The 15,530-nt window shown below is 48.0% G+C and overlaps 1 protein-coding gene and 1 long non-coding RNA gene across 2 annotated transcripts in view; one reads left to right on the plus strand and one right to left on the minus strand.

Moving 5' to 3' along the window:
- The first annotated feature begins 669 nt into the window (after positions 1-669).
- On the plus strand, positions 670-9,276 carry LOC140339296 (uncharacterized). The gene is made up of 3 exons (XR_011922420.1): positions 670-815; positions 8,692-8,801; positions 9,081-9,276. It is a non-coding gene; the product is annotated as an uncharacterized lncRNA (long non-coding RNA).
- A 403-nt stretch (positions 9,277-9,679) lies between these two features.
- LOC140339294 (uncharacterized) overlaps positions 9,680-15,530 on the minus strand; it is a gene marked incomplete in the record, with an annotated part of 44,265 nt that continues 38,414 nt past the window's right edge. Inside the window, 10 exon segments of the mRNA XM_072423903.1 lie at positions 9,680-9,857; positions 10,339-10,419; positions 10,798-10,975; positions 11,508-11,633; positions 11,770-11,835; positions 11,999-12,106; positions 12,182-12,265; positions 13,842-13,919; positions 14,539-14,653; positions 15,159-15,274. Of these exon segments, the coding sequence (XP_072280004.1) occupies positions 9,796-9,857; positions 10,339-10,419; positions 10,798-10,975; positions 11,508-11,633; positions 11,770-11,835; positions 11,999-12,106; positions 12,182-12,265; positions 13,842-13,919; positions 14,539-14,653; positions 15,159-15,274 (1,014 nt within the window).

The raw sequence follows: 15,530 nt of genomic DNA on the forward strand, positions 1-15,530 counted from the left end.
GAGGTCTGGGAAGGTGGGGGAGGTCTGGACTTTGTGGAGGCCAGGGGATGGTGGATGAGGTCTGTTGTTGGTGGAGTTCAGGGGAAGGTGGATGCGGTCTGTTGTTAGTGAAGGTCAGGGGAAGGTGGATGAGGTCTGGACTTGGCGGAGGTCAGGGGAAGGTGGGTGAGGTCTGGACTTGGTCGAGGAGGTCAGGGGAATGTGGATGAGTTTTGTAGATGGTGGAGGTCAGGAGACGGTGCATGAGGTCTGGACTTGGCAGAGATCAGGGGAAGGTGTATGAGGTCTGTAGATTGTTGATGGGTTTTGGGATTGTGGATGAGGTCTGTAGTTTGTGGAGGTCAGGGGAAGGTGGATGAGGTCTGTAGTTGGCGGAGGACAGAGGAAATTGACTGAGGTCAGGACTTGGTGGAGGTCAGGGGAAGGTGGACGTGGTCTGTAGTTGGTGGAAGTCAGGGTCAGATGGTTGAGGTCTGGACTTGGTGGAGGTCAGGGGAAGGTGGATGAGGTCAGGGTTAGGTGGGTGAGGCGTAGACTTGGTGGAGGTCAGGGGAAGGTGGATGAGGTCTGTAGTTGGCGGAGGACAGAGGAAATTGACTGAGGTCAGGACTTGGTGGAGGTCAGGGGAAGGTGATGTCTGGGTTCATCTAAGTCCGTATTGAGGTTTCCCTGCTCCCCCCAGTGAGTTCCCTTCTACTTCTGATGTCTTATTTGTCCCTTTGCAGTCCCGTCTGGAGCAGAGTTTGGATTCGGCAATACAGAAGGGGAACATTGAAGAAGCAGAACAGATAAGTGACCAGCTGGCCACCCGAGAGGTATCATTTAATTCCCTCTGCATGACATTTCCTATACAAATGTTATTTAAACCTGAGCAGCACTTGTACATACTATGGATTCCTGGCACCTAGTTATTTTCACTGATAGGTATGTAGAGTGAGGGGGTGGGGGTATGGAGCCTCTCAACTGCCATGTGTACTGCCTGAAATCAGTGGGTTTTGTCACCTTCATTTGTTGTGCTGCAAATGCAGGAAACAACAACACCAACCCTTACTTTGTGATCACTTGTATAGTCATAGGTTATTATGGGTGTAGAGCTGTTTGTGACACTACATCCCCATTGGAAACAAGCCAGCAATACGTTAATCAAATGAGGCCGAGGAACAGATGATAGTTAGGCAGCAACCACCTAGCGAGGAGCAGAAATAAATCATTAAATTGTCCAAACACCAAAATGATCTCTTCGCTGTAAAACAAAAATAGGAAAGTAGAACCTCTGCCACCCCATACTGTCCTCATCCTCAACCCCCACCCAATACAGCCCTCCTTCTCCTCTGCCACCCCTTCTCCTCTGCCACCCAAACTGCCGTCATCCTCAACCCCCACCCAATACAGCCCTCCTTCTCCTCTGCCACCCAAACTGCCGTCATCCTCAACCACCACCCAATACAGCCCTCCTTCTCTTCTGCCACCCCAAATTGCCATCATCCTCAACCACCACCCAATAAGGCCCACCTCCTCCTCTGCCACCCCAAACTGTCCTCATCCTCAACCACCACCCAATACGGCCCTCCTTCTCCTCTGCCACCCCAAACTGCCCTCATCCTCAACCACCACCCTAAACTGCCCTCATCCTCAACCACCACCCTAAATTGCCATCATCCTCAACCACCACCCAATAAGGCCCACCTCCTCCTCTGCCACCCCAAACTGCCCTCATCCTCAACTACCACCCAGTAAAGCCCACCTTCTCCTCTGCCACCCTAAACTGCCCTCATCCTCAACCACCACCCTAAACTGCCGTCATCCTCAACCACCACTCAATACGGCCCTCCTCCTCTGCCGTCATCCTCAACTACCAGCCAATACGACCCTCCTTGTCCTCTGCCACTCCAAACTGTCCTCATTCTCAACCACCACCCAATACAGCCCTCCTTCCCCTCTGCCTTCATCCTCAACCACCACCCAATACAGCCCTCCTTCTCCTCTGCCACCCCAAACTGCCATCAACCTCATCCACCACCCAATAAGGCCCACCTCCTCCTCTGCCACCGCACTCCTCTGCCACCCCATACTGTCCTCATCCTCAACCACCACCCAATACAGCCTTCCTTCTCCTCTGCCACCCCAAACTGCCCTCATCCTCAACCACCACCCCAAACTGCCCTCAACCGCCACCTAATATGGCCCACCTCCTCTTCTGCCACCCCTTACTGCCCTCAACCACCACCCAATACGGCCCACATCCTCCTCTGCCACCACATACTGCCGTCATCCTCAACCACCACCCAATTCAGCCCTCCTCCTTCTCTGCCACCCCATACTGCTGTCATCCTCCACCACCACTCAATATGACCCACCTCCTCCTCTGCCACCCCATACTGCCTCCATCCTCAACCACCACCGAATACGGCTCTTCTTCTCCTTTTCCACCCCAAACTGCCCTCAACCACCACCCACTATGGCCCACATCCTCCTCTGCCACCCCATACTACTGTCATCCTTAACCACCACCCAATTGAGCCTTGCTCCTCCTATGCCGTCATCCTCAACTACCACCCAATGCAATCCCTCTCCTCTGCCACCCCCATACCCTGCTTCTACTTTACCTCCAACCTGCCTTCCCCTCCTTCACAGATTGCTTTCCACCACCACCCCATATTGCCCTTCTCATTCCTCTCCCACTTTCACCAACCTGTACCACTCACCCATACTGCTTTCTCTAACACCCTATTAGTTCCTCATATTGCCATTCACCTTTTTCCTCCACCACTCTATATCACAACCTTATATCACCCTTCCCCACTATTTCTCTTTACTTTCTCCACTTTATACTGTCTTCACCAGTTTTCTACCTCCCTGCCTCTTCCACCCCATACTACCCCCTGCCTCTTCCACCCCATACTACCTCCTGCCTCTTCCTCCATGCCATTCTGCCCTCCTCCTCTTAGCACCCTCCTAAATTACCATTCTGCTTGCCTGTACTACATACTGCCTCCCTCTACCACTATTCATACTGCCCTCCATATCCCATACTGCCCCTCCATTCTGTGCCAGCCTCCTCCTTTCTACTCCCGTTGTGATTTCTGCTCCTTATTCTGCTTTCTACATTTTACTCATCCCATTTATCCCAACTTCTTTTTATTTTATATTTCTGAGTTTCTCTCCTCATATCCCTTCACCCCCAGGAGGGTTTAATGTTCTACAGGTTTATTGTGTATGATTTATGTGTAGTTTCTGGTAATCAGGTAACTGATTTTGTTCTTTTATAATGTATACCATAAGCAGTAAAAGCAGCCCTTGTGCAAAATAATGTGTCAGATGGTATAACTGCACCAAGCTTTGGGAACAAGGGAAGGGTGGGATCCCCGCTATGGATTACATTTTGGGTAACTCCCAATGATGGTTAAGAAACTCTGCTTGTAAGGGTCGTTTGTCCGTTGTGCGAGCCTAGCAGCGCCCTCCAATGGACACTTGGGAGCTCTGAAGAGGACAATTGTACAGATTTCTTCTCCGGAAGATGCAGGAACTGGAACAGACTGATAAAACCTTTGCTCTGGGGCACGGCTCCCACGCTGCTCTAATCCTGTTCCTGTCCTAATAGGTGAAACTAATTTCTGATGTCTAACATTTCTAAGCCCTTAAATAGCATCTTGGAAGCTGCAGCTTTGATGGAGGTGGAAAAGAGCCAGAGGAACAAATAACCCAACTCGTCATGGATCCATCCTCGGGCTTCTGTGCCTTGGGACTTTGAAACATATGGCCAGCTTGACTGCTAACCAGGCCTGACTCGGGCCCAGGGGATGTCCCGACCCTCTTGACGCTCGCTGTGACCTTGCAAACTCCCCGATCCTTACTTGGCAGTGTGAGGCTTCTCTGACAGATTACACATGGGTCAGTGTTTAAGGAGTAGCGTGTTATCGCAGCACACAGCAGTGCATTGTTTGCCTGGGGTCCAGATTAAGCATCTGAACGGTAAATCTGTGCACAAAGCTTTATCCCCCCTGACCAAACACCCTGGATCAGCGATTGAGTCTGAAACATCCCACGCCGAATGTTTGTTTATTTATCACTGTAAAGCTTGGATAATTACACGCGCTGATTACAAACTGCCGGTTCAGGGGTTTCCGGCATAACGGCGTGCAGACAAAGAGGTGAGCCCTCGCTGCACATGGCCAGTGCATTTCTAGAGTCCTCACCATTGCTTTTATACAGATGTGTCTGCTGTGCACTATTTACATACATACATCAGTGTCGTTCCAGGACAGGGAGTTAGAGCTGTGCAATTCAGCAGCAAGCAGCATTAGATGTGCACTTCATAAGGGTGTCGGGTCCTGGGCTTACCTCATCTCTGGTCCACATTTCTCTGTCCACCTAAAACAAGGCATAAATATAGCGCAGGGTTACTCCTAGCGTGTCGTCTCTGGTAGGATATATTTGGGTGAATCGCTGGGGTCATGTGGCATCTGCGTAATAACAACATCTGATAATGTAGACAAGAACTCATTCGCATTTCCACATTGCTTTTGCTTCACAGGCAGAGATTTGGCTTCTACAAGACTCATTAACACAAGACAATGCTCGGTTTATACTGTACTGCAGTCAAATTAATCAGCATGTTTTCTCTTTTAATTAAAACCATTTTAGTAAATTAAAGCCCACAGCAAAACACATATATAATTTGTTTGTAATTAGCTCTTAATTGGTGGTAGTTGAAGCTTAGCACCCTTGGTTTCTTTCTTCCTGATTGCCATTTTATTAGCAGGCTAGTCATTAATTAATCTTTTTTTTTCTAATTAGCTTATAAAACTGTTGATGGCACATTATTGTAAATGTGATTTTAAGTTCAAAGCGTGTTAATAAGCTTTCTTACTTAGAAGAAGAGAGATAAAGAAATTGCTGAAAACACCAGACTTATTGTGCTCCAAACTCTTGTGGAATGATTGAGAGACGAGCGCAGCACATGCCTGGATCTGACGATTGGCACAGACGTGTCCATAGCAAGCACTTCCTGGATTGCTGCGATCAGGGTCAGCTCACCACAGGATGGTTTTACAGATATTTTCTGCTCTAACCTTTTCAAAGCAAAGATGATAATAAATATTGTCAATGGCAGATGGGTGCTGCCTTTTTCTTTTTTACCTCTCTGAAAAATAAGAACAATCTGCCCCTTCTACCTCTCCGAAGGGTGACACTACCTGTAGGATGGGTGCTGATTCCCCTCGTCATGGGCAATGAGCGCTAACTGCATTGTTCTGACTCTCTGATACAGAGGTCAGCAAACTTTTTTGGCCACTAGGCCAATTCAGGGGTAGGCAGGAGCACACTAGGCCGGACTCTCTATCGAGTCTCACCCTAATGGCTCCGCCCCCCGAATGGCTCCGCCCCCTGAAGGAAAATCCCTCTCCTCCGCAATGCATACAGAGGAGCGGGAATGTTTCCTATTTACCCCGGCAGTGGAAGTGTCAACGCTGGCGGCTTTAAATAGGGAAGGGCACCACCACACGGAGGCTCAAGAGCCCCGTCTGGCTCTGGTAGTTTGTTCCGGCTCTGCTCGGCTTTATCCCAGATCAGCCAGGGGCCGTTAGGCCAGAACAAACTACCGGCTAGGCTGTATCTGGTCTAAAGGCCGGAGTTTACTGACCCCTGCTCTGATGGATGAGTATGGATTTCTTTTCCTGACTTTTTAAAGGATGGGTGCCGACTGCCCTGTTCTGAGATTGTGATGAATGGGTGCTGATTATCCCTTTCTGACACCCTAAAGCAGTGTTTCTCAACCAGAGATTGTCCAGGGGTCCCTCGACCAATAGGCTATCTGTAAAGATGACATTCTTCAATAGGAATTCTTCCTATTGACCATCACACTATTTTACTTTGAGCTGTGGATATAGTAATTATAAAAGTTCCCTGAAGACCTGAAAGTTATTTCAAGGTTCCTCCCATGGTACAAGGGTCGAAAAACACTGCTCTGGAGGATGGGTGCTGACTGCCCTCTTCTACCTCTCTGGAAGATGGTGCTCTCTTCTAACTCTCTGGAGGATGGGTGCTGACTGCCCTCTCCTGACTCTCTGGAGGATGGGTTCTGTCTATTCCTGCCTCTCTGGAGGATGGGTGCTAATTGTCCTCTTCTGCCTCTCTGGAGGATGGGTTCTGACTTCCTTCTACCAACTCCCTGGAGGATGGGTGCGGAGGATGGGTGCTGACTGCCCTCTTCCTATTCTCAGGAGGATGGGTGCTGACTGCCCTCTTCTGCCTCTTTGGAGGTTGCCTGGTCCCTCCCACATACCCTGGGTATTATGCTGCACTATAGAGGACTGGTGGGTGTTTTAGTGTAGTAGGGATGATGGTGGTTTAGGGTTGAGGGGGGGTTAGCAGAAGTGTGACAAAAATTGAATAAAAAAAAACTAAATGAATAATGTCATATTACCAAAAAGATGAGGGGGTAATTTGTGCCGACTTTTTTGCTAATTTTACTCAAGCCTCAGAATAAGGGCCTGTCACCCATTCTGTGCACCGGGCCTGACAGTGCCAATGATCCGTGAAATAGGCTGCCTCTGGCTTTGTTCTGATAAGAATGAACAAATCTGCACAAAGCCGCGCTCCCGGAATCTCATTTTCATACGTGCGTGCAGCCTAAAAGGAATAAGCTGTTTGCTGACTTGATTAATCAGACAATTGAGAGCTTTTTTTTCTTTTTTGTCGCTTTGATCTTTGCCGTCTCCAAGGTAACGCGGCTGACACTAATGTTGAGCTCAAGTTAAGACAATCAGAAACTGTCGACATAATAAAAATATTGATAAAAAATAAAATAGGAACATCTTTATTTTGGAGGCTCAAACTCGCCATATCTGCAGATGGAGGTGCTGGGTTGTGAGGCCCAAAATGTATGAGCTGCCCCAATACATCATCAAAAGGTACTTTAATGGGCATGCGGGTCCCTTACACGCTAGGTGCGAGCTTTACATTCCCCCCAAAATGCTTCTTGTTTGCTTTTTCTATTTTCTCTTTTTTGAAGCATAATTGACGAGCCTGAGAGCGCCATTGAAGTGCCAGACATCTTCTGTGACATCCCGTGTGTATTTTCCCAGGATGTGATATGTTACAAGCAGCACCCATTGTGTCCCTCTGAGATGATTTACACACTTTAAACCTGTAAAATTGAAAGGCATTAAAAGAAGGAGAGAGAAAAACTCTCCGGCTCGGCTGTGTATTGGCTGGAGGTTACGCGGCTGCTTTCACAAATCTTCTAAGTGGCTGTAAAGATGATCGCCTCGAGGGAACAGCCAGGCCCAGCTTCTGAAACCAGCTAAAGCCCTTATCTTATATCCAAGCAAAGTACCATTAATCTTTTTGAAAGACCTTTTATGGCTTTTAATATAGCCCAAATTAGAACATTTTACACCCTTGGTTCCTGAAATATAGTGATAAAAAGCCTTTAGAGCTTAGTTTTCTTCTCCGCAGCCTCGGACCAATTTCCAGCTCTCTGCGATAATGTTTAGACACCTTAATTAAAATGCAGCAAAATACTGGATGTTCTGTGTGAAAAGTGCTGAGGATTTTCTACAAAAGAATTTGCTTGTATAATGCTTTGTATCTGTGTGCTCTGTGAGAGCGTAGATATATCCAGACGCTGCGGCTTCCTTTCTCCCGGTGAAGAGGTAATGTGACCGCAGCGTGCGAGCCCTGGAGGGGCAGCGGCCTGTTCCTTTCACTCGCCATTCACTCACCATTCACTATTTGTGCTGCTGCTCTTGGGACAAACAACATGCTGATTTTATTTCCCCTTTATTCCTTTCTTGTCTATTAACAAATAAACACACCGAGTCCCCAGGCCGCATTCCGTCGTTTGTGCAGCTTACAGATCTCCGGCTGCAGGAAGAAATGTTCCTGAATTCAGCAATTTGTTCCAATTCCCTTCCATAAACTTTGCACCAGTCTTCCCAAGAAATGAATTTGTAGATCAGAGGATACACCATGATAACATTGGCTGTGTGTGAATCTGCACACGTTTGGATTTGTTGGATTGTATGGTAAAATGTTAACAAGTCGGGGTGATCAGCAGTTTATAAAGTAAAGCTGCATATGGGGACATGAAGGAAGATTGGATATATCAGGCCTGCTGGGAAGGATTAGGAAACTGATGGTGGGGGACAGTAAGCCACCAATGGTGGGTGAAAGTTGAAGGAAGGAGTGAATGAGATGTAGGGAATTGTACGTGGTCACATTATTGTATTAGAGGATATGGCCACCAATCTGTAATTGTGGCATTGATATAACTGCACTGTGTCTATTGGGGTGAAGTACCGGACAGATCTCCTCCATATTTACCAACATGGCGGCTTCTTTCCTGCCGAGTACCAAACAATAGGTTGGCAATTCGATCTTTTTATCAAATCAAAGTACCACTCATCCAATGTGCACAATTACAGAGCAATGACTGGCGCAATATGCAGGTTTCCTAAAACATGGCCGCCGGGCCTTTTTCGTGGTGGCTCCTCGCAGGTTTCGGCTTCTCATTATCTCACAATAGTTTTAGTTCCCATTTATATGGAGATATCACTTTGGTGGTTTTCAATTTCATTGTTTGTACAGCGCTGCAGAATATGTTGGAGCTTTATAAATAAAACTTATTATTAATATAGAATATATTCCATGTGTCACCTCTGTCCTCACTCATGTGATTTCTCTCTCCAGTTGGCTGTGAAGATCACCAAAGCTGCTTCTAGTCACAAATATATGAAAGCCAAAGAAGAGGAATTGTCCCAGGAAGGAGCAAAGAAGAAGCGGAAGAATCTGCCCTGGGGGTGAGTACACCTTACATTCCCTATAGATAGAACACCATTACTCCCCCCCTCTATACAGGGATTGAATGTGACCTCCCCTCCCCATGTGGTGATCATGTGACCTCGCCCCCCACCCCATGTGATGATCATGTAACCTGCCCTTGTGTACATACCATCTGCCCCCCCCCATGTGATGTTCATGTGATCTACCCTTGTATACATAGCATGTAGATTGAATGTGCCCCCCCCCCATCTTATGATATTCATCATTCAGATCACTTTCTTTATTCTTATTTTTAGGTTTGAAGCCAAGAAAAGATGGGAAACCAAAAGCAACATGGGCTACATGTAGTGGTCAGGTGCTGCCATATGTACGTAGAATTCTGTCTGTCTATATATTAATTACTTTTTATGTTTGTGCTCCACCATCTTGGCTGGAACGCCCTGCAGTTGTCAGACAATCTGACTTTACAAGTAAACAGAAATAGAAATAAAACTCAGCCTTGTCTATTTTATATCAGGAATCCCAAAGTTTCATTTGTCACCGAAATATCACTTCCTCATCATAAAGAAATGTCCTGTACTCCATGACTACAGCTATGGTATATGTCAGAGCTATATAAATGTATAATAATAGTGTGTGACTGTGGGGGGACATTAGAGTGTCAGCTCCTCTGTACAGAGCTCTAGTGATGGTGTTCTGTACACACCATGTTGTCTCCGGGGTGACAGCTGCATGGTTGTATATTTGTCTTTTTACCCTCACAACAGCTGCTTGTTGCCCCATGGGGGTTGATCTTCTTGTCCCGGCCTCCCTGGGTGTCCTGATTTCTTTTAGTAGTGAAGACTCGGCCCCCTAAAATATTCAGATGAGGAAATACATTTTGTGAAATTTGAGATTGAGGAGGAAAATGTTTATTTGTGAAATCTGACCAATCATATTGACAAACTCGATAGATTTCCTGTCAATGAATCCACATGTGGTGCAGGAGTTGTGAGCGGAGACGTCTGCTTGCTATCTGACCTTGGTGAGAATATTGCGCAAGATGTAAAGGTCGGAACACTTGGTAGTAATACCTGTGGAGGTAAAGTGTCACCTGTGAAATGTATGCAGCATCTCAGGCTTCTAATATAAGACATTTGTGCCTGGAGGACAGCAGAAAATCTGTCTTAATATAAGGGGGAGGCTGCCCGGGGGAGCACGCTTGTGATGATCTCAGTGCTCACTCCGGTGCCCAGTCCTGGACAGGCCTGACATATTTACCCCAGTGAAACCCCCGAGCATCCACTTGTGGTTTTTGTCAGGCTGAGATCATTGCTGGGTGGGCCGATTCTATGGGGAACACATTCATCACCATCCCAGCACCTCTTTCCCTACCGGCAATACCCATGGGGCTTTGTGACCAGTTGCTCCCTCTTCAGTGCAGACAAGTGTTGGAGTGCCCATAGATGATGGACTTCCTGGTCCCCATAATTGGTTAGGGCCAATCACAAGGCACTGGCACAAAGCGTTAAGCCCCATTCCCACCACACAGCTGCTGTAAATCGGTATTCCTACCAGAGATTCCTGGATCAGAGTCTGCCTGGCTGACTTCACCATTCCATCGCTTAACACGCACAAGCTGGAAGGCTGCAATCTCTGAACAACCATGTTAAAGAAATTTTATAGCAATGAAGGACACAAAATACACAACAACAGCAGCCAGATACTGCCCCTCCCTCACTACATTGGCTCCAAAGTCCCCAATTACCCTGACCCTAAACATTGGACCCCTGTACAGTAGCTCTGATGGCCTCTGATCCTCCTCTTCCATTCCCCTACTACTACTCCAAAAGCCATGGACACTACCCGGCCTTTTCACAATTCACAAGGCCTCTGATCACCAAGCCCGCCACCCCCCATCTCTGTGGCTTTGAGTATCACATGTACAATCTGTCCTAGAAGTAATGATCTATAATTCCCTCTTCAGTCCACCCTGGGGGACGTGGCATTACCGTGGCCTTGAAGTGAGGATACGAGCAGCACTATGAAGGGGAATGAGGCTTCTCCCAGTCAGTGTTACAGAGCGCCGGATGAAAGACTCAATCTGTGCCTTGTCAGTGTGGGGACACATCTCATCCAGGGCGACTGCTAACTCTTCCACTGTTACGTGTTCAGCCTGGGTCCTCATGTGGGTAGACAGCTCATCCTGGCACTGGTGGGGACATCAACAAGCAGAGACGTGATTGAGTGAAGACACAGCATGGTCCACCTGCCCTGACTCAGAAAGCCAGAGACTTCCCCGTATAACTCCACCACTAACCGAAATACCTCCAAGAACTCCAACAATCCAGAGACTCAACAACAAACAGGGACCACCCCATAATACCACAAACACTAACCCAGAGAACTCTCTATATAACACCACCCCCACCAAAAGAGACCTCCCCATAACACAGCTCAAGAGATCTCTCTCCGGTAACACCACCAACCGAGACACAACCAACCAAGAACTACAACCATCTAGAAACTACAACCACCAACAGAGACCTCCCCGTATAACTCCACCACCAACAAAGACCTCCATGTATAACTGCGCCGCCATCCCAGAGACCTCCCGGTATAACTAAGCCACCATCCCAGAGACCTCCCGGTATAAATAAGCAACCATCCCAGAGACCTCCCGGTATAACTACGCCACCATCCCAAAGACCTCTACGTATAAGGAGAGACATGCACACACTTACCTCCTTGATGAGGGGCTCTCGATGCTGCAGTATCAGGTGTAGTATAAAGCTCATAACAGAGGGGGGCGACACACGCTTCTCACTGTAGGCTATGAACTCGAGGAGCAGACTGTCCTGCTCGGTTTCCTGTATGGACAATGTATGATGAGATGTCGTGACTTCCTGTCCTGATGCTATACCCAATAATGAACAGTCTGCAGAAATTTCAGATAAACCCCCAGACGCAGCAGAGAGGAGCACAAACATGGGTGGGGCGTCTCACCTCCAGGAAGTAGTAGTTCTGTTGCAGGAAGAGCTGGAAGTGTTCCATGTCTGATAGTGGAGACACCTGGAGGACATCCACATGGAGAAGGATATAGTACAGTACAGATGGATCCATATGCTTTGTGAGTATTAACCCCAGCAGTTGCAGTACCTGCAGGGACAGCAGAGGCTTCAGATCTCGGGGCCCCTCCCAGACTATTGGGAGCTCTGAACCTCTGAACACTGACCTGACTCTCTGCAGCGTAACGCTGCATCGCACACAGGTAGTCCTCCAATCCTCGGCAGCCGATATCCTCATGGATGTATCGTTTCCTAAAGAACTCCCACACCGAGTCCTGTACACAACAAAGCCACGTTACCACGGGTCAATGAAGGGCTGGACCCTGGTTTTGGTGAATGTGGACTCTTACCTGGATTCGGCTGATTTGGAATTTCCCCTCCAGCTGCTGAACAATGATGGCCGCCAGCTGCTGAGTCAGAGACACACAAAGCTCCTGTACAGAAGAACACAGGGACAGTGAGATCACATGATCCATACTAACCAATAGAAAACATTCTTTTACAAACAGGCATGTGCCTCATACACAGGACATCCATGTGATTGGGGAGCCGAAGATAAGACATGCGTGCGATTGGGGGCCAATGATAAGACACGCATGTGATTGGGTGAGCCAATGATTGGACACGCCTGTGATTGGGGGAGCCAATGATAAGAGATACGTGTGATTGGGGAAGGCCAATGATAAGACATGTGTGTGATTGGGGGAGCCAATGATAAGACACGCATGTGACTGGGGGAGTCGATTAGACACGCGTGTGATTGGGTGAGCCGATGATTAGACACACGTGTGATTGGGGGAGATCAATGATAAAACATGCATGTGATTGGGGGAGCCAATGATTAGACACGTATGTGAGGGAGCCAATGATTAGGCACACGTGTGATTGGGGAAGGCCAATGATAAGACACGCGTGTGATTGGGTGAACCAATGATAAGACACGCATCTGAATGGGGGAGTCGATGATTAGACGCGTGTGATTGCGGGAGCCGATGATTAGACGGGTGTGATTGGGGGGGCCAATGATTAGGCACACGTGTGATTGGGGGGGCCAATGATAAGACGTGGGTGAGAATGGGGAGCAAATGAAAACAAATAGACCGAATGGAATACAGGGCCTGGACCATAATAAAAGGAGCATTGTGGTAATAAACCATCTGTAATGGGGCAATATTCACCCAAATATGACTGAAGGATGTCAGCTCGTATGTACACATATGACAATGGGTGTCTTCCCTTTATAGATATCTTGCTGTACAGTGCAGTGCTCTATACAATACTTATCACAGTGGGCCGATTAGCTCTCTGTCCCCTCCACCCATTAATGGTATTTCAGTGTTGTCTGGTGAAATGAGTTTCATGTTGGGGACTGGTGGTAATCCTACAGACAGCTGGTGGCCCTGTGGTCAGAGGGGTGTCTAGTCAGGATGAAGGAGATCCCAACGTGTTATCTGTATGTCACACCAGATGTTTGTCTAGCACTGAGTGAGGCCGGTCAGTGCCCCTAGTCTGCCCTGGCATGTTATATGAAGGTACAAAAAGGCAACAGGAGGGAAGAATGGCCCCGACCCCGCACCTATCAATATATTTCAGTGGTTGTGAAAAGGGTGGAGCTTTCTAAATGCCATAGATTCCATATTGTCCACATGTGCAAAAACTCTATATATGTGACACGGGCTGTTTGTAGGGGTACTGCAGGTCATGTGGCCCCATTTTACATGTCTGGGTGGGAGGGGCTGTGTTGGCAGTGCAGGTCATGTGACTCCTTTATAATTATCTGGGTTGGAGGGTCTGTCTGTGTAGGCAGTGTAGGTCATGTGACCCCTGTATACATGTCTGGGTGGGAGGGGCTGTGTTGACAGTGCAGGCCATGTGACCCTTTATACATATCTGAGGGGGAGGGGCTGTGTTGGCAGTGCAGGTCATGTGACCCCAGTATACATATCTGAGGGGGAGGGGCTGTGTTGGCAGGGCAGGTCATGTAATATAACACAGAAATATTGTACAGACCAAAGATATCATTCTGCGAGATTCTCCCTGCAGATTTATTCTCTCAAATTCTTTCTGTAGCCCAGACAGCATCGAATCCTGCAAAGAGTTCAGAAAACCAAATGAGGTTCAATGATCAAAGCATATAAACTCATCAATTAGGGGAGACCTTCCATCGGGGGTGGGGCCCAACCATACAAGACACAGAAATGAATATAGACCAATCATATTATTCTTCCTACACACTGCCTAGAAATGGCTCTGACCCCTGGCGGCTTGGAATGGAGAGCGGACTTCCTGCAGCATGAAATAGGAAAGAAAGCCGCTCAGGCCCATCACACGCGGCTGGGAAAACCGACACACAGCAGGGTGGCAAATGGTGGTGAACAAGTGTGGGCAATGCAGCTTACAGGAGAGGGGGAACAACAGAAGGGGGCACCAGGGAGACGTAAAGCATTGGGGTACCACAGAGGGGCAGGGGAAGCACTGGGGTACACCGGAGGGGCAGGGGAGGTACAACAGAGGGGCAGGGGAAGCACTGGGGTACAACAGTTTTGTGTTAATCCAACCAGCCGTATCACAATGAGTCCGCGCTGTGCCAGGTGTTCGGCTGTCCCCAGGCACCACGCTCTCCGGGACCCGTGGTGCAGAAAAACCAGATGTTCCTCCATCATTATTGCCTCTGCTGCTGTGAGATTCTGGGACATCATTTACTCACCACAACCCAGCTGGCTGCTTGTGATTGGCTCCTGGTGCTGTCTGGAGACTTCTGGGTAAGTTCTGCTTTATATTTGCCATGAAAGGTGCTCACCGGTGACATCTTACTGGCTGCACTGTGGAAGAGATACAGTAATGGGAATCACCTACATACCTAGACATACACCCTAATAATGAGTACCTACCCCAGGACAGGGCACACAATACACAGACCTGAACACCAGGGGGTGGGGGAGAACAGGATTGGGTGATTCGGGGGTAAGATCAGGTGATCTACTGATCCAGTACATAAATGGGGGTGACCCGGATTCATAAACCCCGCATTTCCCCCGGGGTCAGTATCTGCTTGTCACTGTTGTAACATGGATGACACTAATCTGCCTCCTCACCTGACTGCTCCCCAGGGGCCCTGACAACGTCTAATCAATGTCACCGCTGACACCACAATCATGTCTGGGCAAGTCACATGACAGACGTGGGATTCATCTTAATTTAATTCTCACTTCATTTCCCATAAGGCCGAGCTCCTGACATCGCCTCCAAACAGAAAAATCCACCCCCACAATGTCCCCGTAATTCTGGCTTTCTGACCCATTGTTGTGTCACCTAAACAATACTCACAGCTTGGCCAGCACTGCAGAGAGCTGCACCTCCGGGTGGCAGATTTTAATGTGTGTGCAGTTCTGGGGCAGGCGGATCACATGACTCTGCCAAAACTTGTGAGGACACAGAAGAGTCTGCAAGATAGGAGAGATAAAGACATCACCATGGAACAACCATACGAGAAGGAATCTCTGCTACATACAACTATACAAGGAGGAATCTCTGCTACATACAGCTACATGGGAAGGAATCTCTGCTACATACAACTATACGAGAAGGAATCTCTGCTACATACAACTATAAGTGAAGGAATCTCTGCTATGGGAGAGATAAAGACGTCACCATGGAACAACCATACGAGAAGGAATCTCTGCTACATACAACTATAAG

This window comes from Pyxicephalus adspersus, chromosome 10 (assembly GCF_032062135.1).
Source record: "Pyxicephalus adspersus chromosome 10, UCB_Pads_2.0, whole genome shotgun sequence".
Taxonomy (NCBI): domain Eukaryota; kingdom Metazoa; phylum Chordata; class Amphibia; order Anura; family Pyxicephalidae; genus Pyxicephalus; species Pyxicephalus adspersus.